The 26,067-nt window shown below is 35.8% G+C and overlaps 1 protein-coding gene across 6 annotated transcripts; it reads left to right on the top strand.

Moving 5' to 3' along the window:
* The first annotated feature begins 3,190 nt into the window (after nt 1-3,190).
* Nucleotides 3,191-25,635, top strand: ncapg2 (non-SMC condensin II complex, subunit G2). 6 transcript variants are annotated; one of them, XM_087258537.1, is made up of 28 exons: nt 3,191-3,246; nt 3,323-3,386; nt 3,502-3,592; nt 4,585-4,773; nt 5,382-5,496; nt 7,047-7,204; nt 7,292-7,426; nt 7,513-7,607; nt 8,029-8,185; nt 8,439-8,531; nt 8,639-8,764; nt 10,648-10,827; nt 11,221-11,373; nt 11,491-11,713; nt 11,814-11,908; nt 13,437-13,610; nt 13,747-13,817; nt 14,224-14,377; nt 16,431-16,607; nt 17,120-17,230; nt 18,520-18,648; nt 20,246-20,345; nt 20,549-20,739; nt 22,381-22,521; nt 22,820-22,923; nt 23,889-23,989; nt 24,807-24,909; nt 25,007-25,635. In XM_087258537.1, the coding sequence occupies exons 3-28, from the start codon at nt 3,515-3,517 to the stop codon at nt 25,074-25,076; spliced, it is 3,423 nt and encodes a 1,140-aa protein (XP_087114663.1). In that variant the 5' UTR covers nt 3,191-3,246; nt 3,323-3,386; nt 3,502-3,514; the 3' UTR covers nt 25,077-25,635.
* Nucleotides 25,636-26,067: the final 432 nt, after the last annotated feature.

The raw sequence follows: 26,067 nt of genomic DNA on the forward strand, positions 1-26,067 counted from the left end.
GAGAACGAGCTGTTCAGAACACTTAGACAACTGGCTGGCATTGGGCACTCCCGCACATCACCGTACCACCCTCAAGGGAACCCGGTAGAAAGATTCAACAGGACGCTCTTGCAGATGCTGAGGACATTGACAGACAGGGAAAAGGAGAGATGGAAAAACTACTTACCTCAGATTGTACACGCATATAATTGTACCCGACATGAATCAACAGGGTACTCTCCCTTTTACCTGCTGTATGGGCGGCATCCTCATCTCCCAGTAGATCTGATCTTCAGTTTGGTAGAACCAGAAGATGAAACAACACCTAAGGGTTATGCCAAGCAGTGGGCACACAGGATGAGTGAGGCGTATAAGATCGCAGAGACCCACAGTCGTCAGTCAAGCAGTAGGGGGAAAAGTCAGTATGATCGGAAGGTGAGAGGAGTTGTACTGAAGGAAGGAGACAGAGTACTGGTCCGAAATCTTGGAGAGCGTGGAGGCCCAGGAAAGTTACGATCCTACTGGGAAAAGGCTGTGTATGTCGTGAAAAAGCAAATATCAAACAACCCTGTGTATGTCATCTACCCTGAGAACGGTGATGGGAAAAAGACCAGGACGTTACATCGAAACCTATTGCTACTGGTGAACGACTTACCTGTTGAACCTCCAGCAACAACACCTGGATCCTCGAGACCTGATAGGAAGAAAAAGACAGTGAGACATACAATCATCAATGATATGGATGATAGAGACAATGACTTGGTTGATTCTGATGAGGAGGAAATAGGAGGAGGATATTGGCTAAGGGCTCCAGTCCATCAGCGGGCATCCGAAAGTCCCCAACTCCCTGAACAAGCTCCTATAAGGGAAAATACGTGTGTTATGCCAAGGAGAGAAAATTCTGGACAGATTCAGAACAGTGAAATGCAAAGGGCATGCGACAGTCCAACTACTTACCTTGAGGCAGCACATCCAGTCGATACTGAGGGAAAAGAGGGAGAAAATACAGACAGTGAGGCAGAGAGTGCAAACAGAGCTAAATGGATGAGGTCAGAAGAAGAGACTAGTGTGAGGAGATCATCGAGAGAGCGGAGGCCAAAGCAGATATATACATATGAGACGTTGGGGCAGCCTCTAATTCACCCCTACACCCCCACACTGAACTCAGTCACTGCTTACACTACTCCACACCTACCCAATTGGGGTCTGCACAATTACACTACACCAATTCCTTACTCTCACTTATACTTACCTACAATACATACACCTTATGGGGTCACAACATCCGTTTATTAGAAGTGGTAAAATGTTGAGCCATGGGTAATTAGGATTTGATCACTGGAGCTTTTCTTATTTTGTCAGGGAGAGTGTGATACACACAAAGTTTATATACAATTGTGTTGTTTTGTTTAAATAAGATGGGTTTAAAAGTTATAAAATATGTTTGTGCAGTATTTGTTTACAAAATAGTGGACATTTGCAATTTAATGGAGAGGACTCTTATTTTGACACTCGATCCACGGAAGCTACCACGGTGAACTGCGCGCTCCCTCAGATCGCCAGAGGAGCTGCAAGGGAGCAGACGTGACTCCGTGGTTTTCATTTCATTATCCTGTTTTACAGTTAAACAGTAATCTGTCTGCTGGGTCTCCGGAGGCGGGGCCTGCAACACTAAGTAGTTAAGCATGGTAGTACTAGTACTAGTACTAGTAGTGACATGGTGTGGGGATGCTGTCAATGGAACTGCTTCTCTTGTATTTATTGATGATGTGCTGACAAAAGCAACAGGATGAACTCTGAAGTGTTTCAGATCATATTTTCTGCTCATATTATGCCAAATACTTCAGAACTTGTTGAACGATGCTTTACGGTGCAGATGGAGAATGATCCAAAGCATACAGCAAAAGCAACCAAAGTTTTTGAAGGGAAAGAAGTTGGTGAGCCAAAAATGTTAGAATTGTGTTAACTGTATATGGGATTTCGTGAATCGGTACCAGACAATACACTTTATGTTAGAGATAAATGGAAAGTGGAAGGAAATCTAAATAAATGGATTGAGTTTGTTTTACCAATATACTCAGATTTGTCTTGAATTGTAACTTTTAAATTTAAAATTATGCGGAAATATGCTAGATACGTTGGCAGTTCATTCCGTTGTGGCGACCCTAGTTTAATAAAGGGACTATGCCAAAAAGAAAATGAATGAATGAATGAATGAATGAATGAATGAATGAATGGATGAATGAATGAATGTACTGTATATCAGGGGTCACCAACATGGTAGCCCGCAAGGATCACATTGCCAGTGGGCCTGTTATAAAAATATTAGCTAACCATAGCACCACATACCAGTAAGCTGCATCTAATATTTTTTGTAGCTATTTGTTTTTAAATCACACTTGGATTGGTGTAAAATTGAAAATGACATTAAGTTATATATTAAAAAACTTTAAAAACAATTTCAGACAAATTAAGTGTTGCATATTGATATTTATCTGTTTTCAAGTAATGTTGACAACTATTATGAGAAATCAATAACATGATCAGTGTCTTCACATAGATGAATATTATTAATTATTAATAACAATTGAGCAAATTTGTTATTAGGAAGTGTGTATCAAACTGGTAGCCCTTCACATTAAACGATACCCAATAAGTAGCTCTCAGTTTCCAAAAGGTTGGTGACCCCTTCTGTTTATCTTTTCTTCTTTAAGGGCAATCTTCAAAAGGATTTGTAGCTCCCCATGTTTCGATGTTTGTTGTTGTTAAAGACAATACAAAGCATATGCAAGATCTGTAAGACTCTTTCTGTATGAGAGATTATGTAAGTTGTTTATTTTCTTTTGGAAACTAATCTTTTGGGGAAGTAAGGTGATTATTTTTTCATCTGCAGTCTTGCATTTAATAAACAACGATCTTTTGGCTCCATCTTGTGGACATTAAATGACCTCTCAAGAATTGATTTTAGCATAGGAAATTAGGCAAGCTGGTGTTGTGTGACAACAATTAACGTATAAAACGTGTTGAAACTTGTACAAATAAGCATTTTTTTTTACCTTTACTTAATCATTTAACAGAGATCGCCACGAATCCATTACATTTAGGCTGCAGCGCCGTTAATCTCCCATACGGCTGATGGCGCTGTAAACAGAAGATGACGAGACGATACATTCTATGCGATACACTACGCATGACGTCATGACGCTTCTTCAATTTTGAGCGGGTGAATACAGAAACGGGCGCAACAGCGGAATTTGAGGATCTTCTGTATGTAAACAAACTAACGGGTTTGAACTGACTGAAAGTTAATATTCACCATATGCTGTCTTATGTGCTTATGTAGTTTAGAAAACAAACTGCCTGCAGAGTAAAGAAAACAACAACTTGCTATTTAGCTTTGACTTCTGGTAAGAAGAAACTGCGCACAATGTTTATGTGTCACGTAAAGATTATAACGTTATACTATATTTATATCAGCGTCACTGACCGAAATGTATATGTGTCATCTATTTTGTCTAATAGGATTGTCAAGAAAATGTCGAAACGAAAGCAGTTTCTGGATTCTGTCCATCATGAGCACGTCCAGGACTTTCTGAACTTCATCAAATTACACGTCAGTGTCACTGAATGCAACAAAACAATACACTGCATACATAACTATAACGTTACTCGTCTTGTGGCTTTTGAATATATACTATTATTTATATCAAATTTGCAGTTTTGGCTAAAATAAAAGGCAATTAAAGAGTACTGAAAGTACACCATAGCCATACCATTGTAGTGCAAAATTTTATTTGAAATGAAAATGCATTAGCAGTTGTGTTTATTTTAAAATAAAATCTAAATGATTTTTTTTTTGTATTTAAAGGTTTTGAAATATTTAATTTAAGAGTACTAAATTGTTAACAACTTATTCTGTTTCAATTGAGCTAAATTTACCTGGCTCACCTTTTTATTTTTTCAGAAACAATATAAGTTAAACAAATAGTAATGAAAGTAAAAGGAGTCCATGTTTTTGATCCATATCTGCTTTGTAGTCATCTATTTTGAAGAGGGGATAAGTAGCTGACTATATTGACAAGACCTTATGTACTTGTAATTGTGTATATGATGTATTTTAAAATGTATAATAAATTCATAGTCGATTCAGTTCCGTTAAATAACCTGGCAATTTCAAGCTGTAGAGCAATTTTTGCTCTACAGCAAGAACTACCTGTACACACACCTGTATGTATCAAATTTTAAAGCAGTTATGTTTATTTTAATAAACATAACTTTCCAAATGGTGTGTTTGAAGTGTGAGGGATTGCTGTTTGGATTCTAGAACAAAGAGTAAATAATATTTACTGCAGCACAAAGTGGAAACCACCCTGGGAAATTTCAAAGAAACCAGTTGCAAATAAATTTGAGTTTTGACATTATGACTGATACATTTACTTATATTAAGATTGTTGTATTATGTTTAGAATAATGACGCAACAGCTATGTGGAGAGTCTTCAGAGCTACTAGAAAATTCCTGGATTTAATAAAGAGCTGTGAAATGACTTAGAGGGACTTCTTACTTAGAGGGACATTTTATTTTCTTCCCTCTGTTTGTGCTGCAGAAGGATGGAGCAGATCCGTTTGACCTGGCGGAAATTTTGGCGGAGCTACAGAAAAGTCAGAGGCAGGATCTGTGGGACAGACAGCTGAAGTTACTGCAGCACAGCCTCACTGTTTCCCCTTCAGAGCGCTGGATCACTGGAGCCGAGGAGGATGCTGGAGACATGGAGGTGGAGGTTTCTGAGGAACAGGTGACACCACTTATTTTTCAGAAAGGCCAGAATTGTTATAGAGCCTATTTTGTTAATTTTTATTTTGAAATGTAAATTTTTTTTTTTAAATATATTTTTTTATTTGACATAATCTCAAACATAAAGACAGAGCGGGACACATAATAGCTCCTCCCCTTTAAAAAACAGCCAGTAGTGTTTTGTTTATATCACAGTTCTGAGAGTAAGAGTGGTTGAGCTCAAGCCACCAAATGAAAAACAAATGAGAAGCGTTTTGAAGGGGGCGGGACATGTCAGATACTAGAGAGCATTTGATTGGCCAGAAGATTTGATGAGAAACTGAGGTGATGTCAAAATAATCATTAATCCATTTAGGCTAAGGTGACATACTGGAAGTTTTGGATGCTTTTAATGAGGTTTTTATCTTCTAAATGGAAATGCTTTCACTGTTTTGAAGCACACTAGCATGTATATATCCTTACAACTAGCAAACTGATACTTTAACATCTAAAAAAACGCTTTTATTTCACTTTATTTGACAATTTTTAATTTTTAAACTTTAATTACATCTTTTGATTTCTTTAATACATAGGAGAATGATTGAAGGCGTTGTTCTTGTTTACTTTCAGATACAAACCATGGCTGTAATAGAGGGCGTCACTATTGTTTCTACAGTCTCTGTAGACGCTTTGCAGGAAAATGACAATTATACCACTCTTCTCAAATGTGCCCAGATGCTGAATGGTATGGACTTTTATTGTCACTCTTCATCTAGACATTTCTGTTTTTTGTGAGAGAGAGCACATGACAGAATATTCAACAAAGGACTAGTTCACCTAAAAATGTAATGTTTGTTGTTGCTCACTAATCCTCATTTTGTTCCAAACTTCTTTGAACACGACTGAAGGTGTTTGTAATTAAGCGTGTGGGTTTTTTGTCTCTCCATTGACAACCTACTGTACGCAACTAATGTTCTCCAGGCCCAGATAGGCAGTAAAAACTTGATTAAAGTAGTCCATGTTACTCCGGTGGCTAAACTGCAATTTTATGAAGCAACTGGGAATGCTGTTTGTGCACAAAGACAAAGAAGAACATTCATATTGAACAATTGTGTTTTTATTACCTTTCTGGGCTGAGAATGGCTATTGTGTAGGCTGTCAATGGAGGGAGAGAACCTTCACAAATTTCTTTAAAAATAATATATTCATTGAACAAAAGTCTTAGAGGTTTGGAACAACATGCAGATAATGCCAAAGTTTAAATTTTGGGTTGAACTGTCTCTTTAAAAAAGTCAAACTTTAAATATTTGAGGATTCAGAATACTTTTAACAAATACTTGTCACTAAAAGCAATAAAGTATATATATAAAATGTAGATTTACTTTGTGTGTTAAATGTTTGCCTACACTACCCCAAAAAAAAAAAACATTAAAAATGTATGTTTGGGATTTCCTAGAATTTTAAAAATATTTGCATTCATTAATTGGGTTTAAAATGTGGTATATTAAACATTTTTTATTTAATAGTTTTTAACCAAAAATACTTAAACTTTTTGATTAATGTATTGTGTTGCTAAATAGTAATGTTAAAGGTAAATTGTTGCAGGTTTAATCATATTTGATGTAATTGCAGGGTTCACACTGAGGAATTTTCTTCAGGCCACGTCTGTTTATCTAGAATTTAAATATTTAAAAAAATTAATAAATGAGCAAAAAATGCAAACAAAAGACCAGTATGGAAAATGTGCAGGTATTTTATTGCAGTTCTAAATTGTTTAACAAAATGTGGCTGACTTACCAAACTGCAAAACATCACTTCAGTTTTTTCGTTGTGTTATACCAAGCGTAAATGTCTGCTTCCAAGACGTTAGAAACAGACGTTTTCTTTTAGCCTCTTAATTTGATGTTGCCTCCATGTTGCAGTCTCTTTGCTGTACTGGTTGTTCCCAGGTTATGGAAAAAAAAAAACGAAAATCAATATGGTGTTTACAGCGTAAAGAAGAAAAGGCTTTAAAGGCTTAAGCTGAAAGAAAATGTATGAATAAAAGAAAAGCACAACCTGTTTTTTCGATTATAGGACATAATATTCACAGGCAAATTATATTTAAGGCAGAACTCGTACCTATTTACTGTCCCGAGTGTCTCTCACGCTGGCCATCGGGCAGTCCTTATTGTTGAGCCCTGCATTGTTATTATTTCATATCAACACTTTGCAATGTTTGAATGTGTTATTTAATTCAAAATAGTTATCATATATGGTGAGTGCATTTTCTCTCATTTTGTCTTTTTTCTCCAGCTATAGAGAGCGCTTTGCCACTATCACAAACTCCCCTTCAGCAGGCTATTCACTGGCTGTTTGAATGCTGGTGGAGGCGGGATTTACAAGGCAAGGAGGAGCTTGGCTGGACTGCTTTTCTTGTCTGTTTGGAGAACACTGTTACACTTGATAAACCGGTACTAGTAGTGTTATATTTCAGATATGACATTGTTATAATAATATATTATGATATCGAATAATTGCTTTTTTGGTTATATTCTCAGGTCAGCGAGCTCAGAAGGCTCTGTAGTCTACGAGAGGTGCTTCTCAGTGTGGACTTTGCGTCTGAAAAAGGTCAGCAGGTCATCGACCCTCTTCTCCAGTGCTTTTTCAGAGCCTCTCATATCAAGCAGGAAGAGGTTTGTCTACATGTTTCTGTGGGCTTGTGAGCTTGAGGTATTGTTTTCTATGGGAGATGTAACTCTGTTTATTGCTCATTTTTCAGGGGAAACGCTTCCTTGCCTTCCTTTTTTCTTGGAATGACAACTTCATTCGGATGATTCATGAAACTATTAAGAATCAGCTGCAGTTTTTCCCAAAGTATATCATACACTCATGACCTTTTTCATATTTCTAAAATGTGCACTCAGTAACTTTTTGCCTACTTTGAGTTACTTATAGTATGAGGTAGAGGAGACAAACTGCTTGCATGAATATAAAACAGTAAATCTGTTAGGCTCAATATGGAAACAGGAGTGCTCAAGAAAGAAGTATAGCAGTATTGGCACATATACAAATCATCAATGTTGTAAAAAGTACACTCTGTGCCTTTTAAATAGTACTTTAAATAATTAGAGCCTGTCACTTCTTTTGTAGAAGGTGATCACTCACACAGAAACATCTCTGCACTTAAAAGGAAAACAATATTAGCATCTGCAGATTTTGTACTAAGTCTTTCAACGTATCGTTATCTTCAAGTTGCTTTGATCTAAGTGGTCATACTTTTGCGCTATACCTGTAGAACTCTGTCTGTTCACGTGGCTGAGATTTACTTCAGAGCTTGGAGGAAGGCATCAGGCCCTTTTCTGGAGGAGATTGAGTCTGCCTGCATCCAGGACTTGATGCAACATGCTCTGCTGCTGCACAGAACCTCTCCTGTACACAGCAAAGTCAGACAGGTCAGAAAACACATCTCATCTTTTTATCCAGCTGCAGGATTCAATCATTCTAGTTCAAATAAATCATCATTTTAGCTCTTTTTAATGTAGCTTGATAGATCACTGTTGCTACTTCAGTTTAGTTGCCATGAAAAAAACACGAATGAGCATCAGAGATACTTCCAGGGAATATCTGACAACTTCTGATCAATTTTTTATCTGCAGTTAAAACTTTTATTCTGTGAGTAAAAAATATGTCCGTCTCTCTATGTAGATCCTTACTTATTTCCACAAGCAGAAGTTTCGCGAGGGAGTCGATGAGATGCTGCACAGACTTTACAAGCCAGTTCTGTGGAAGGCATTAAAGGTTACTTTTAATGTTGTTGACGTTGTATTTAGAGTATGTAGTTCTTTGCACTAAAGTAAATGTGTTAGTGAAATATGTCTTTATCATATCTTTATCATTTTAAACAGGCCACCAATGCTGAGGTTCGTGCCAATGCCACGTTGCTCTTTACTGAGGCTTTTCCCATCCATGACCCCAACATGAGCAGTGAGATGGTGGACCAGGCTGTTCAGAAACAACTCGATCTACTGTTTGTATGTCAACAGCTGATTCCATATTGTTGTCTGCATTTTGGAATGTTCAAGTATTCAAGTAGAGTCCAATGTTTGCAACTTGAGCTCAACAGTGCCCATCCATCCATCCATCCATTTTCTTTTCGGCTTAGTTTCTTTATTAGCCAGGGGTCACCAACTTATCCAGGATATGTTTTACGCAGCAGATGCCCTTCAGGCATGGGAAGCACCCATACACACTCATTCACACACATACACTACAGACAGTTCAGCTTACCCAATTCACCTATAACGAAACTGGAGCACCCGGATTAAACCCTTGCCAACACAGCGAGAACATGCAAACTCCACACAGACATGCCAACTGACCCAGCCAAGGCTCGAACAGCGACCTTCTTGCTGTGAGGTAACAGTGCTACCCACTGTGCCACCACACAGCCCCAGTGCCCATCCACGTTTTTTATTTTTATTTTTTGGTGTTAAAAATGACCTTAAAAGGCACAGTATGTAAGATCTTTTCATTAACATATTGAACATTTTGCTGAATTATGCATTTAGATTATCTTCAATGCTTCAAATAATTTTAGAAATAAGCAATTTTAACTAGCGACAAGGATCATCTCAGTGTCTCCATGCTAAGGACGTCACACACCCTTGATTTCTGATTTGGTTTTAGAGAAAACACTGACGACGCTATAATATGTTTTGCATTTTATTAGACTGCACAGAGAAGCAACAGAACCCTAAAATGTAATTTGTGTGAAAAAGCAGTGCTGCCTCTTCCCAAAATGATAAGAAGTGGAAGAACCTGAAGTGAAACTCTAGTATAATAAAAGCTCTTCAGCTTTCATGCCATGTTGAGCTCATCTCTCATCAGAAATTGCTTCAGCGGTCATGTTACATTTTGATAACTTTCAGCCTTACTCGAGCTACTATGATAATAAGTCTTAAATACTCATCCATGACTATGATTTCTGCATAACTCTAAGAGGTTGTAATGAATTTTACAATCAGTCACTTCATCATCAAACTACGCCTTTGTTGTGAATATGCATCCTCTAGTTGTGAAAATGACACTCTGTGCCTTTAAGAGTCGTAAGCTACACTATATGTCATATCAACTGATAATAAAGTAAATTGATAAACTATGATTATTATAATTTTGCTGTTAAACACAATTATTAAAGAAGTGGTCCAGAGAGTATTTTTAGGCTTTGTTGTGTTTATAAGATGCTAGCAATGTGTGCTCATGCTTCATTTGTGGAAAAATTATGTTATTTTTCCATATATCTTACTTTAATAATGTACTGCTACTCAGCTAGCATGAAAATGACTGTCATATTTTCTAGTTTCTCCGAAAGCCCACCCTCAAGAGGCTCTGATTGGTCAGCTAACATGTGCTAATGTGCTGTCATTCGCAGATTGGCTCCAGGTCACCAGGAACCATCTCTACTATAACATTACAGTATCTGGCCCTAAAGGGTTTATGACATCATTAACCCAGATGTATTTTTTTTTGTAGTCCCCAAACTTTGTTCTCTGTAGGCTTTGCTAAGCTAACTCTGTAAAAGCCACTAATGTCTCCCTTTGCATTGAACTTTGAGCGTCTTAAATTTAGAGATGTTGTTTATGTTCACACAGCTACATTACACATCAACTAAACTTTAAAATTTGATAACATAGTGGACCACCCCTTTAAAAAAATATTAAGTTGGAATAATGCATGATGATGACTTCAACAAAGGCTTATGCCACTGAATAACAAGCTTATAATTCACAGCAAGTCAAAAAATCAGTTCCCCTGCAGGCCAAGCTTGGTTGCTGAATTCAAGAGCAGTCAGAAAAGACATCAGCATGTTGTACTGCTGTGAGACTTGTCTGTGTCTGTGTGTGTGTGTCTGTAGGCTCTTCTTGATGACCCTCAGCCCCTGGTGCGCTCCTCTGCAGTGCTGGGTGTGTGTTCAGTGCTGGCTCGCTGCTGGGAGGTCATTCCATCTGCTGTCATCACTGACCTGCTGGAGAAGCTCATCCTGCAGCTGGCTAATGACACCAGCTCTCCAGATGTCCGCTGCTCTGTCTTCATGGTAAAGCCCCTGGCTGACTGTCTGTCACTGAGTGACAAAGTGCTGCTTGCTATCTTTTCAGTTTTTGTAGTTTGTAGAATCCAATTTAAAGCCATCTACAGCAGGGGAAGGACAATGTCTTCTGCTCAGTGATTTCAGCATGAGTTGAGCTCCACACTAAAAAGCTTTTTAGGGGGAATGGAATGTACCCAATCATTAATTTATAGTTCAGAGGTTAGCACTGCTTAAAAAATCATCTTAGCCTAAAAGACTTGAAATTAATATGTTCACACTTCATTTGAACTTTTGTGCTCATAATGACTAGGAACATAATTACAGTTTTAAATATCCTGTCAAATGGCATTTTTTTTGCTTGACTAAGCCTTTGTTATACCCTGTTTGTTTGCTCTGCAGTGTATTTCTATAATTTTGGATAACAGTTTAAGTCATCCACTCATGGAAAAACTGTTGCCTGCATTGAAGAGCAGTCTCCATGACAGCTCTGAAAAGGTGCGTGTTGCCTTTGTGGGCATGCTCCTCAAGATCAAGGCTGCTCGGGCTGCCAAGGTAAGAGTTTAAATCACACTTTGTTTTAATTAATTATTTATGGCACTGTATTTTTTTTTTCATCAAATGTTTGCCCACATACTTATTCCTATATTTTCCCAATTTGTCATGTTCCAGTTTTGGAAAGTTTGCTCCCTGGAGCATCTTCTGGCTCGATTGGAGATGGACTCTGCTCCTGTGTCCAAACGCATTGTCAATTTGCTGTTTAACTCGTTCTTTCCAGTCAACCAACCAGAGACTGTCTGGTGTGAACGATGTGTCACCTTGATTCAGACAAACCCTGGAGCGGCTCGCAAGTTTTACCAGCATGCTTATCTGTACACGGCTCCTGCTAATATAGGTGAGGGTGCCTTAGATAAGCTAGTAAGCTTTCTTAAATGACAAATCTGTTTTATTTTGCATAAAGAAATAACAAAAATAACTTTGCTTTCTTTTTATAGTCAAACTAATGCTGGTGATCAGAAAGTGTCTAAATGTGTGCATTCAGAATGCAGGAGATGAAGAATTTGCATCTAGCAATAAAGAAAACAGCACGGTGAGACTTCCTATGTACTGTTGTTTTTGGGGTCGGTTTGAATTTTTTATTTATTTTATTTTTTACTTTTTATTTTCATTTTCATTGAAAAAACCTACATTTATACATACAGTACCGCCTAAATTCGTACAAGAAAGAGATTGTCCTTATATCAAAGTTCTCTTGGAAGTACTTTATCACACTGAATTTAGCTTACTACAAAAACAAACTCAAAACTCGACCTCCCACCCCACCCATCTAACATTGATCAGAATGCTTGTGGTACAAAAAATCAAATAAAAGATATATTACACATGAATAGCATTTACAAGTATAATATGAAACTGGCTGGGACAAAAATAAAAAAATTGAAGCAAGTTATACATGAACAATGAGACCAAAAGATACATTACAAAATAATTATAAAATATATAAAGAAATAAAATAAATTAACATTTAACAGTCAGGAAAAAGTCTCATTTATTTATTTATATTTATATTTATCATGTCAAAGTATCATTTATTTATTTTTAAAAACAAATGTTTCCTGTTTAAATGTATTTTAAATGTATAATTTTCATATGAGGCAATGTTGAATGTTCAGCAGCCATTATTGCAGTCTTCGGTGAGACGTGATCCTTTTTATTGTCATGATTAATTTTTAATATGCCGATTGCTTAAGTACCATTTTTCACTGTTATTAATTTCACTATTTTTGTGGAAACCATTTTCAAATTTGTCAGGATTCTTTTTTAAACAGACTGCTCAAATGATTGTCTTTACTGTTTTAATGATTTATCAAATTAAAGGCATAATATGTACGGGTTGTAATGGATTATTCAAAAACTAGTATAGATTGATATACTTTGTTGACTAGAATACTTACACTGTTCCATTTTCAAACTGGTCTTGTTCACTTGTGCAGTAAGGCTCATGTTAGCCCTGATGTTCACACATACTTAACACTTAACTACACACTTAACATTCTGCAATCTCAGGTATATTTGTATCTCTGGCTGTTTTGATCTATAAAACGACACGGTTACACAACAGCAGTTTAATTATTTAAATTTAAGTGACCTGTATGAATAGTAATTAGTATTTAATATTACAATATTATCTTACTGATAATATTTCTAAAACAGAGCAGAAACGCGTCAGCATTCAGACTGATTGTTTTCCACAATATCTTGGAACAGTCATTTTAAAACAGCTCTGTTGCCACTAGAGGGCCTCAGTAAATTTAAAGGTGAGCACAAAACATTGTTTAATGTTTTTTAAAATACAAAAAACTTTTTTTTTTAAATAAGCTAATATAAGATAAAAACTACTTATTTAACTGTCCGTCATCAACATTTTTAGCATTTTCTTAATGTACTGGAAAGTATGAATATATGAATAACTAATACAAAAAAAACATAAAATCTGTAGTAGTAAATGCGCACACACATATATGTATGTAATCTGTTGAGCAATAATGTAAAACTGTAAACAATACATATTTATATATATAAATGAAAATGCCTATGTTTGCTATTATTGACACTAGCTGCTGGAAGATGTTCTCTCAGTTCAGGACACCTCCTCCATGGCCAGCCTGCTGGAGATCCTCGTCATTCTGTGGAAGAGTGTTCAGAAATCTCTAATGGCTAATCAAGAGGCCTTTAAGTACACCACTGCAAAGTTTGGATCTTCTCTGCCCCAATACCTTAAAATCTTTCAGGTAAGAGGCACGTTCAAGCGATGAAACCAAAGGACAATTTAAAGATCAAAATGGCACACTATAATCACATCTTCAAAGCTGATGCAACATGGGTGCAACATGACGCATTTGTGTGTGTGTTTGTGCATGTGCGCAGGAGGAGCGATGCAAAGCACCTCTCATTCTTCTAGCATCTTTACTTCCTGCCTCTGCTCTTCCAGCTCTGAGGTTAGTACACTTATTACACTATAGGAACTTCCCCTTAAAAAAATCCCTAAATGCCCCATTTTAGAAGAATAATGCAGCCAACAATGAAAACACTCTTTCTTGACATAAGGTGAATTGTCTAAATAGTAAAAAATATTAACAAGTGTACCAGCAAAGGACAGTTTTAAAAAGAACAGCACTTCTAAATATATGTTTTTCTGATGATTATCTAGCACAGTCCACGTGCTTCAGTCAGTCGTCTCCCCAGAACAGCAGGTTGGCTCAAAAGCGAATTGCCAATTCTAATTTCCATTTGATCCCAAAAGCATCCTTTTAATGCTGGTGGGATTGAGCGTGTTCTTTCAAAGCATCAGAGCGATCTGTAGAAAGGTCTGGGTGTACAGCATGACTGTGTCCTTCTCTGCAGGAGTAAAGTGATGTCTCACTTGAGGAGCTTGAAAGCGGGTGCTGCTGTGACAACGTACAGTCAGACGTTGGAATGTCTCTGTAGCTGGGGGCAGATCAGCCATATAGTGGAGCTTATCGAGAACTGGCTCACTGAGGCCGCACCTGTGAAAGAGGTACATGTGCTGGAAAGTGTCTATGTGTGGGGGTCATTATTAAGGCTGGGTATTGTTTTTGTGTTTTTAAAGGGATAGTTCAATTAAAAAATATAATCCTCCCCATTATTTTAAAGGTACAGTAGGTGATCTGCCTAAATGCTATCAGTTTGCCATGAAATCATTGAAACACAATCCATCTCCTGCCGTCCAAAGCCATGCCATGGTGTCATCCTTTCTCCAGCATGCAAGAGTAAATCCAATACTGATTCAGGATTTTAAAAAGTTTTGATTCAGCATTTGTTTTTACCGCTGTCACTCTTTCAACTAGCACAACAAAAAATGTTTCTGAAGACAATCACCTATTTTCGAACATGTTTGACTTTCCCTCATTTGTTGAACACAGAAGATATTTTGAAGAGTGCTGGTTGCTGAGACCCGACTTTTATATTAGATTTTTTACTGTAGAGTTCAATGGATACTAGCAACCAGCATTCCTTAAAAAATCCTCAGAAGAAAAAAATCAAACAAAAAAAATAAACTTAAACAGGTTTTAATCAACTTAAAGCATTTATTTATGGCATCAGTGCCTAAATTGACATTTTAAATTGTATTATTGAAATTGAAAAATATATTGAAAGTTTTAGACAACGTAAAGACATAAGAAAATGCAAAGCAAATTTACTTCACAATAAATCATAGCCATCTTGGCCATCTACAATAATTGAACAGTAAATAAGAGTACTATTCACAGCAAAACTACTTATGCAGAAACATGACTTTATTTGGCAAAATACAACACCTCTGCCTGCCGTCTTACTTCATGTTCTGATATGTCATCGTTAGACCATTAAAAACTATTGAGTATACTAGGCTTATTGTGAGGATATGCAAAGTTCAGTCTGGATTATGTGACTTTGTGAGGATTGTAAAAGCATTCTGGCATAAGAAATTGTACCGTTTGTAACTTTGACGAATTAATAATAATTAATTTTATTGAATTGTTTCTAAAACGAAAACTATGAGATCATTTTTTTTAACTTTGATTATTCAATTACTATATCTGAATACAGTTTGACTCCTTGGAAAACAGCAAAATGTTGTTTATTTAATTTGTATATTTTTCTTTATAGAATTTTTCTTTGCTTGTAGATTGTTAAATCTAAAATTATAAATTCTGTCCAAATAGGTATTCAACTCATCTGGTGAAATTGTATTCACATCGCAATATATATTGCAGAATAAAAAACATCGCAATGCCAGATTTATTTCAATATTGTGCAGCCCTAGAATACACAATAAGTGATGTCTAGGGCCAGACAGAATCTGCAGACATTTTTTCACTATTTCTGCGCAGAAAATTGTAAAAAAAAAAAAAAAAAATCTGTGGATTTGAGCAGAATGATTTTGGGAGTATCGTAACAAAAATGTATTATATGAAATAAAAAAAAAACTTTTTAACATTTATTTAGTGTTTAAAATGCAAATCAAATTAGATCCACTTATTTGGTTAACAAAGCAAGTCTCTCATATAATTTATCTACTAAAAGACAGAAAGCATTATTTTACAAACTGTATTTTGAATAACTCTTATGAACATTTTCATATTAGTCAATACTATTACTGAAAATAATTTAACAACTAAATAAATATACATTTACATAAGTAAATAAATAGAATTGATTGGCTAAAAATCTGCGGATTTCTGCATGCACAGATTCCATGTGGGCCCAGTGATGTCTCTAGAAATATTACAGTTAGACAGAACAGTTATAAGCTTGACATTGCAGTCTCAATAACTAATCATATACTAGTCTGTAGCTTGTAATAAGAATACTCATTCCTTAACTTGCTGTGTCTGTGCTTTTTCACAAATTATGATGGATTAAAAATTATTTTTAATTATTAAAGTTGTTTAATTTAGTTATTAAAGTTATTTTTAATTATTAAAATCATACATCACATGCATCAAAATCTGCATTTTAATTTGATCCAAATACTTACCTGTTACATTGGTATGGCACCAAGTTTCAGAACCTAGCTTTTCATTATAGTGTCTTCATTCTTTCATTAGCAGGGTGATGAAGAATCAACTGGCAAAGTGCATTTTGATGTCCTGGAGGAGTCAAAGCCAGATCTAGGCCTAGACTATCTGGATTACATGCTCTTGAGACCTAAAACACGAGAATGTCTGCTCACACTGCCCCTGGATCAGATGAGACCACTTCATAAAGCCCTCAACAAATGGAAGGTACAGCAAACTTGAAGGTTGAGAATATTATTAGAGAGAATTGGTGAAAGCCTACTCTTTTATTGTGTGTCGTGTTATTACTGTCATTAGATACAAAGTCAATAAGGTAATTGCAGGTTTTCTGTGGCCTTGCTTTGAAAATAGTGCTGCACAGAGCTGAATCATGGCTAAATGTCGTGATGTTTTTGTCCTTATTATCTACTTATATCTCTGAAAGCTCACAGAATTGTTATATTCAAGGATGTTTTGTTTACCAAGGTCAGACTTCAAATATTATATTACATGTTTTTCAGCCTCTATCTTTGAAAAAAATTATGTTTTTTTCAGGGTTTTTGTAGGGTCTTAAAAAGTTTTCATTTTTTTTTTAAACAAAAATGAAAAGCCTTAAAGTCTTAACGTTGACCTGGTGTAACCATGTTTTTTTAAACTTTCTATACATGGTCCTAAACTGAATCCGAAGTGTGACATGAAATGTGGATCTATTGTCTTTGCTCTTTTGTGAATGTGTCCAGTCGCTGCTGTTCTCCTCTTTGAGCGGATCAGAGGTCAGCGTGGCAGCCATTGAGACAGCACTGAGAGCTTTTATCTTCCATGGCAGACTCTGTATACATCTTCAACACAAAGTGAGTGTACAGCCATAACACTGTTGCATGCACTCTTTGAGCCCTTGTCACTGAACACACTCACACAATTTATATCCTTAGTATGTGAAAGGTGCTTTAAGAATATAAGTTGCCTATGTGTGCATTAAGTATCAATTTCTTAGCACTGAAGTGACACGACAAATTAATTTCAGAAGTTAATGTAGGCCCATCTTTTCGAGGCTGGGTTTTATTGGACATGACTCAGATTTTGTTAAATACTGATCAAGCAGTGCTTGACTGCGCGCTGTAAGTTTCTTTTAGACTGAACAAGTGAAACTCCTATCCTGCAGCATTTATTTATATATATATATATATATATATATATATATATATATATATATATATATATATATATATATATATATATGTATGTGTGTGTGTGTACATGCATTTTATTTTAGATGATTATGACAAAAAAATCATTGCCAAATAATTAATTCTATAAATATTTACTGCAATATTTGCAGCGTTTCTTATCAAAATGTACATGAGAATATATACAAATATACACTTTTTAGTTTTTTATACAGTTTTTTCATTACTTTTTTGACCTTAAGAACCATTTGTTTCTGTAATTTTTTTAAAGTGAACACTGAGAGAACCAAAGTTGTTTACTACCAACCAAATAAAGCCTACATCACATTTGATGCATAATTCTAAATCATGGGTGTCCAACTTGGTTCCTTGATTCCTGGAGGGCTGCAGCTCTGCACAGCTTTGCTCCACTGTCAATTAAACACAACTGATCCAACTAATCAAGGTGTTCCAGACTGCTAGAGACTATTAAGCAGGTGTGAGTTGGAGATGGTTGGAGCTAAACTCTGCAGAGCTGTGGCCCTACAGGAATTGAGTTTGAGACCATTGGTCTAAATGATGAAAATAACAGTTCAAAACGACAACCACACTGGAAAAATCATGTTAAAATTGTAATTTTAGGGATTGATACAATGAATGTAGTTTTTTTCAAATGGGCTTTGGGATAAAGTCACATGACACTTCTAAACCAGATCTGACAACTCAAAGTACTTATATGGTGTGCTATACTTTCTATAGGTGAATATAATGTTTATTATTATAAAACAATGCCGATGGTACAGAAGAAATTATAACGGTGTCTTTGGTGGCCAAAGGATGTCTGCACCAATTTAAAAAATTACAAGCTTCCCAAAATGCTGCGTTACTTGCTTGATTTTACTTTAAAATCAGCAGAATTTAATATTTGTTTTAAAGTGGGAACCCTGATTTTGCCTTTCTTTTGAATTCTGCAGTTTCCAGAGGAGCGGGAGTTCCTCAAATCTCTAGAGCATTCGGTGTCCTGGGTTGAGAAGCGAGTCCTTCCTTTCTTGGTCAACTCCAGCAGTGATCAACAACTGTCCTTAAGCACAAAGATTGTAGAGGTGAGTGGTTTGATTATTGTCAAAACTAGTTTTGTTTTATTTATTTGTTTATTTGTTTGTTCATTTTTAATTGTTTTTTGTAGTTTGTCATGGATGAACGCCATATGTAATGTAATATAGCTGTCAAAAGAACACATATTAAGCTGGTAAAATGACTTCTGGAGATTGGTGTGACACTGATGAAAAATGTTTTTGAAAAAACAGTTGCCAGATGTCACAGAAGATGTTTTGTTTTATTTTATCTTTCAATCATAAAGTCGCAATCTCTGGACTGAGACACAAAGCATAGATGATCTGATAACAATGCCTAACATGTAAATTTAACAATCTCCAATGTCAAATGCTTCTAAAAATAAAGTAATAAAGGCGATCTGTGTTCTTGACATTTAGTTGACTGGTGCTTACATGAAAGTTCAGTAATTCTGATTAGATTTCTGAAAATGTCAACAAATTTGATTAGTAATTGTGATTATATGTTTGAGTAAAATAATTGTTTTTAGCAGTTTTAACCATTATGCAGTATAAATAAAAAAAGATCCACTGGCTTCAACTAAATTCCCAGAGGTTTACTCAACAAAATCTTGTCGAACAAAAAAGCAATAGGTTGACAAAATATGCTAAAAACTTATAAATATATATCTAAGACAGGATTAAAGGTCTTTGCTCACTAAAGTTTGAAGGTTTTGTATGGTTTTCCCCCTGTATTTTGGCTCATAACCTCTCAAAAGACTTTCTATGGATGCAAAAAAAATCTGACAAACATTTCGGAGACAGTGTGTTAATGCAATTGACTCAACGTGAGGTCGGATTTATTTTTTAAACATGCTCAAATTTAAGACTCCTAAGTAAATACTTACTAGAAAACACACAGAATGATCGTTCTACTTTTGTATAGCGCGCTCTTCTTGGCTTTTCAGGGAAAATCCCAGCCAAGGATTACTCAGTTCAGTAATGAAGCTTATCAGGCAGTCAAAACCAAATTCATGTCTTGCCAGCTTCCTGAACACTCAGTTCAGTGATGAAACTAATCAGGTAGTCAAAGCCAAATTCATGTCTTACCTGATCAGCTTCATCACGTCGGGGGTCACCAAGTTGTTGGGATAAATTGAAGATCGTCTGTGTGTTTCCTCAGTAAGCTGGAGCTCCAGGAAGGCAACAACAACTGAGAGATGTGAATCCAACAGTTTATTGCTCTCTTCTAAAGAAGTCTGGGTATTCCCAGCTTTTATACCTCATACTCAGGGTTACATGGGCTATGAATACGTGCAAATATTCAGCTCAGTTAGGCAGAACAATTTTATCCAGTGCTCAAGAATGTCAAGGCGTTTAGTACAGGGACAACTTACAATAAGATAAGACACAGTTAGAAAACAGAATATTTGAAGAGTGACTACATGGATATTTCTTTCAGTGTACAATGAACTAAATACTTTGATTTTTAAACAGTACAATGTAAATAAATAATTATATAAAGGTTATCAGGCACATGAAGACTAATTCTAAAAGTAATCCATTGATTTACATTCTTACAATAGATTGTGCAGATGGTTTTGGTTTGCTTGTATATGATTTATTTCCCTTCTTCTATCATTGTCAGAGCTGTGTAACAGTGTGCAAGAATGTGCTGCGGGTTTCTGTTGGAGACAGTGATTTCAGAGACCACTTACTGCAGCATGTTGCCTCAGTACTGCAGACAGGTGGGTGCTGTAGTTTTCATCATGCTGATCCAGAGCCCAGAGATTGTATTATGTATTATCAGATTAAAAAAAGATTGACAGATTTATGTGTTGTTAATATAAAATATGTTTGACCCCTTTATACAAAATGTTATAACAATGTTATGCTAAATGTTATAACAATATAACAATGCTTTTTTAATGTATTTTTATTCTTACTTTAGAGAAAGGATACATGTGCATCCCTCATTTGCTTGCTCTGCTTACTGAGATTGCACATGGCTGCCTTTCCCAAAAGGCTGAGGGACAGGAAGATCAACTGTCCCTCACTATCCGCATTCTGACCAACATCTTCCAGAAAGTTGTGGAGATCTTAGCACATCGTCTGCGGAAAGACAAGGAAGAGGGTCAAGAGGTGAGGCCTTTGAAAAGAGATTTTAGGGCCTTCCTTAAATACACACAAACATGTATGCGCATATACATATATTAAAACTGAATTAATGTTGTTCAAATTTGACTGATGACTGCTAGGGCTGGGTGTTAAGATTAATACTTCAATTGCCTTGTTTCAATTACAAAATGAAGAATCAAAAAATGTTTTGGCATTCAGTACCAAATTTTCTTACCTAAAATGAATGAATTTCATCAATGTTTGTTAGCCAAGTGTGCATAATGACAAATCTACTTCAAAAAGAACAGAATACTCCAATTATACTGGCATTTGCAAGAGGATAACCGAACTACACTCGTGAAAATGGTAACCTTAGTACAACCTCAGAGTTCTGTCACCTGCTGAGCTACTTCGGCAGGTGCAGTCACTTTTTTTGCTTTTTAATTTGTAACCTCAAACGTCATTAGTTACGTCAAATTTTTTTTGAGACCAGCTGTGATTGAGTGGCTGTTATTTTATGATTCTTAAAGGAACACTATATTTTTGAAAAAGGCCTTTTTACAAGTCTTCTAGTAAAACATAAAGTTTTCCGTTAAACAGTTAAGTTGAACCATTTTTGAAAGCATTCAGAATCAGGCGATTTCTTTCAGCTGACAATTTCGCCAGAATGAGAGTATAGTTCCTAGCTATATTGACCAACAAAATAGAACCTTTTCATTTTCTCTTGGTCTTATTCCACAATGTAACTACCGAGGCCTCTCGCTTTAAATAGAAAAATTATCAAAACTCTTCTTTTTTTTGTATTTAATTATTGCAGGAAATGTTAATGGTCAAATCCTATTCAGTGAATTATGCTAAGCTAAGCTAATAAAGATCCCCCCAGAACAAGAAATAGGCTGAATGGATTTAAAAAATGGTTTCTTTAATTCACATATGAACTGAGACATGACTTCATCATCAAAAGAGATGCACGTGACTTTGCCCTTAAGTTTAATTTATTTTCAAAAGATCATGTATGCAATTCATTTTAATACATCATCACTGGAATACAACATCAGTAGAGATGCTTTATTAACCAAAAGTCGTCTGTGAAGCATTATCAGTCAAAAACAGGCCTGTCTGTCTCCTGAAAAGCAGGCATGCTAAAAAAGTTTTTAAGAAGAACTGCTGAGGGATTTAAAAACGTGTATGTAGTAGTGAACCTTACATACTGTTGCTCTAATTTTTGTCATTTATTTTTATTTTTGTTGAATTTAGTTTTTAACGACCACAGAGTCAGGACCTTAGTTTAACGTCTCATCCAAAAGGGCATTAGGACCCACACAGACCGCAGGTTGAGTGCCCCCTGCTGGTCTCACTAACACCACTTTCGGCAGCAACCTAGCTTTCACATGTGGTCTCCCATCCAGATACAGACTGGGCACAGCCCTGCTTAACTTCAATGGGTGACCATGTGAGAGTTGCAGAGAACTACTTGCTGGCTGGTGCTTTAGTTATTAGTGCAGGGACTTTCTACTACTGCCAAAATATTTAAAGACATAGTATTGTTCAGGAAACGATATCAAAGTCAAAATATTGGTGTATGTATTGTATTGAAAACTTTTTAATGATGCCCAGTCTTAACAACTTCTTCAAAATAAAATGCATTATTTTCTGCATCTTCAGCTGTGTTGCTCTTCTGAGGAAGCTCTTCATGACTTCCTGCTGGTGACTAAGTTCACAAGTGAGAGGTCGGAGTTCATGACAGGAGTTTTCTCATCACTCTGTGCTGCAGTTATTATTGATATCAGCCGCCCCCTGCAGAAGGTAAATCCTCTAATTATTCTGTGCATGCTGTGAGCGTTATGCTTGCGTGGCTTTTCTTTGTTGTCTTTTTAATTGAAACATTTGTTGAGCTCATTTTTTCATTTCACTCGGATGTAGTGTTTGACAGTATGACTGATATAAATACAAACTGTTGTGTTCTTGAGATGAAATGACACCGTAGGCAGCGTGGGAGAGCTGTCTAAAGCCACTTATAAAAATAAGCTGAAGGATAAAGGCATAGACTGAAAGCAAAGATGAATGACTAGTGAAAGAAGCAATGTGATCTTTGTACTCGCAGATTTCTCATGTGGAGGAGCTGTTGATGCCAGAGACGGTCAATGACCTTCCACCTCTTTCCAGCACCATACTTAAAGTGACGCTTGGATGTCCTGCTGTTACCAGGTAAAATCAAAACCATCTAGTACTGCCTGATTTCATACCTGACCCATTTCGAAAATTAGTTTTTGGTGCATTTTTGATCTATTTGCCATATATGAACAGTGCAATTCTTAACACTCAGTTCGAGATCCCAGAAAAATAAACATTAATCCGGTTTGTATGTGTTGAGAAACCCTATAATATCATACACTACAGACTAATAATGAGCCAGGCAGTTCATTAGTGTATGATTTGTTCTAATGAAAATTGCAATAAAAGCAGCAGTCTTTGTATTGCTAATGCCTGCAAGAGTGAATCTGGAGCTTAGACAAAGTGAAGAGCCTAATTATAGTTTATAAATGGTTATTTTGTTCTTCTCAAACTAAACTAACTAAAATAATAAAGTTTACACTGACCGTTACAAAGAAAGCAGCAATAGGCCTGTGAAGCTGTTGTCCTACAAAATGAATGATATGTGCAGAATCCTGGAACTTAGACAGATGCACTCTCTGACCAGTGAGAGGACAGTTTGCGTGTGTTTACTTGATGTAGTAAATTCTACACATTCTTCATCAATTTAGGAGTTATGAATATAATATAATGTTATGTATAAAAAGTATATAGGAGTTATGTATGTAATGTTCATAGTACATCCATCTGTAAATATAACTCATTGTTTTTCTATAATTGCACTTTATAACTTATACCTACATACATAGCTGCTCTTCCACATGCTCTACCCACATGCATACCTTTATATCCTGCACTTGATGCTATTACACTCCTGGTTAGAAGGAAACTGCATTTCGTTGCCTTGTAAGTGTACATGTGTAATTGCAGTAAAGTTTAATTTAATCAATCTACAAAGAAATTGTAGGACTTAAACCATTTTAATCCCTGTTTCTAACGTAAGGACATCTACAAATTATGAAAGTGCCATAAGTAGAAATTGTATGAATGCTTCAGATTAATTTTCTGCTATGTTCTAGGTTTTTTCTGTCTGAATTGAGTTCCTCTATAGAGTCGGAGGCCATTGATAGTATCACGCAGTGGGCTGCAGTTACACACATTCTGACCATCATCAAAGAATGTGAGTGGTTTTGGTTTTGGCTTGATTCTGTTTGTATTCCCACTCAGGTTGGTTTTACTTGATGTTAGAATTATTGGAAACATTTCCAGTCACAGTTCATACTATTAACAAACCATTAATTAAGACTTTAGCTCAATAAACTGCTAATTATCTGCTATTGATAGATAGATAGATAGTAAGATAGTATTTGGGATTAGGTTTTTGGTAGGATTAGAGATGTAGAATCAAATCATACATTATAACTACTGGAAAATAGGCAGGTAATAAGCAAGTACTTAAACTAGTTGTACTAAGTTATTTTATATAAACTGTTCTATTTGAAAATGTATTAAAAACAATAAGTCCAGTGGAGTTATGGATAGACACATTTGAACTATAAAGTGACACTGGATTTTTATAGTCTTTTTTTTTTTTGCTGATTGGTATATGACAATATTTGCATAATCCAGTTATTATACATACAACCAAACACCCAAACTCACTGCCAATATTTAGAAATAATGTGTTAGTGTATGTGTTTGTCAGTGTGTTCATATTAGGCCTGTCACAAATTAATATATCGACTTCTCCTGCAGCACTTGGAGATGACTTCAATCATTTTTGCGGTTGCATATAAATTTACAAATTCACAATTACTGTTAAAGCCATTTTACAATGACATTTACATTCTACCTCACTGGTAAGTCAAAATTTATATTTGGACATTTACCTAATAGGACATTTAATAGTGTATATATCAATGTGTCTAGGGGTATAGGAGTTTGTTTCTGTAGCGTATTGAATAGTAATGATTACCTTTCTGCTCTGCTCAATATAGCTGATGCATTTATTGTGGAGTTGAAAGACATTGCCGGGTCTGTACGCAGACAAATACAGAACTACTACAACAGTATTTCGGAAAACTCTGATGATATACAGAGGTAAAAGATTTACATTTATGGTGAACGCATGTAATCTGTGTCTACACACAGTGGCAGATGTACAACATTTCATTTTGTTTTGGTTTTCTTCTCTCAGGACCATCTACGAATCCACTGTCAAAATGCTGAATGACGTCCTGATTTCATGCCAACAAACAAACAATTAAACGGGCAAGCTGATGACAGTAACTTGTGTGTACTCCTGCAAAATCCTTTCTTTGTTTTCTCAGCTTATTAAACTCTTGCATTTTTTATGTTCCCCTTTCTCTCTCATTTGAATGACCTTTAAGCAAAACATCATCTTTGATCTTGAAACATCATTCATTTTCATTTGTGTGGTTTCAAATGTAAAAGTTAAGTTCCAGCATTCCAGATAAGTACATCGATTTTCATTCACAAAAGTACATTTTTTAGAGACACATCACTGAATCTGGTGCGTCTTAAGATGATCTTTTAAGCTTTGTTTTTTCACTAAGGTGTCTTTGAAATACATCCCTACCAATTTATTTTTTCTACTTTACACTTGGATACAACAATAATTAATTGTGATGTGTTGCCAGAGAATATACTTCTTTATTCCATTTTAAACAATAGTAATGTACAGACAAGTTGTTCCTAAATGTACTGGATTTACCCAATTTAAGTATGTACTGTAGAGCATCACAATCAATCATTGTGTGAAATAAAGAAAAAGTATTAAATTCAGACAAATTATCAAACAAGAAACTGTGTGAGTCTGTATCATCTACTACAAGTGTATTGATAACTATTATTATTTTTAAAAATTGAACTGTTAAAAGGGTGGCATGGTGGTTCAGTGGTTAGCATTGTCACCTAATAGCAAGAAGGTCGCTGGTTCGAGCCCGGCATGTTTGCATGTTTACCCCATGTTTGCGTGGGTTTCCTCTGGGTGCTCCGGTTTACTCCACAGTCCAAAGATATGCGCTAAAGATAAATTGAATAAACTGTAGTGTATGTGTATGGGTGTTTCCCTTTACTGGGTTGCAGCTGGAAGGGTTCTGCTGCGTAAAACATATGCTGGATAAGTTGGCGGTTCTTTGTGCTGTGGCGACCCAGTGTAATAAAGAAATTAAGCTGAAGAAAAATTAATGAACTTAAAAATCATCCTATAGTGCCTTAAATTAAATAGTGTTTGAT

The sequence above is a fragment of the Danio rerio genome, chromosome 7, assembly GCF_052040795.2.
Source record: "Danio rerio strain M-AB ecotype USA chromosome 7, GRCz13ab, whole genome shotgun sequence".
NCBI classification, from domain to species: Eukaryota; Metazoa; Chordata; class Actinopteri; order Cypriniformes; family Danionidae; genus Danio; species Danio rerio.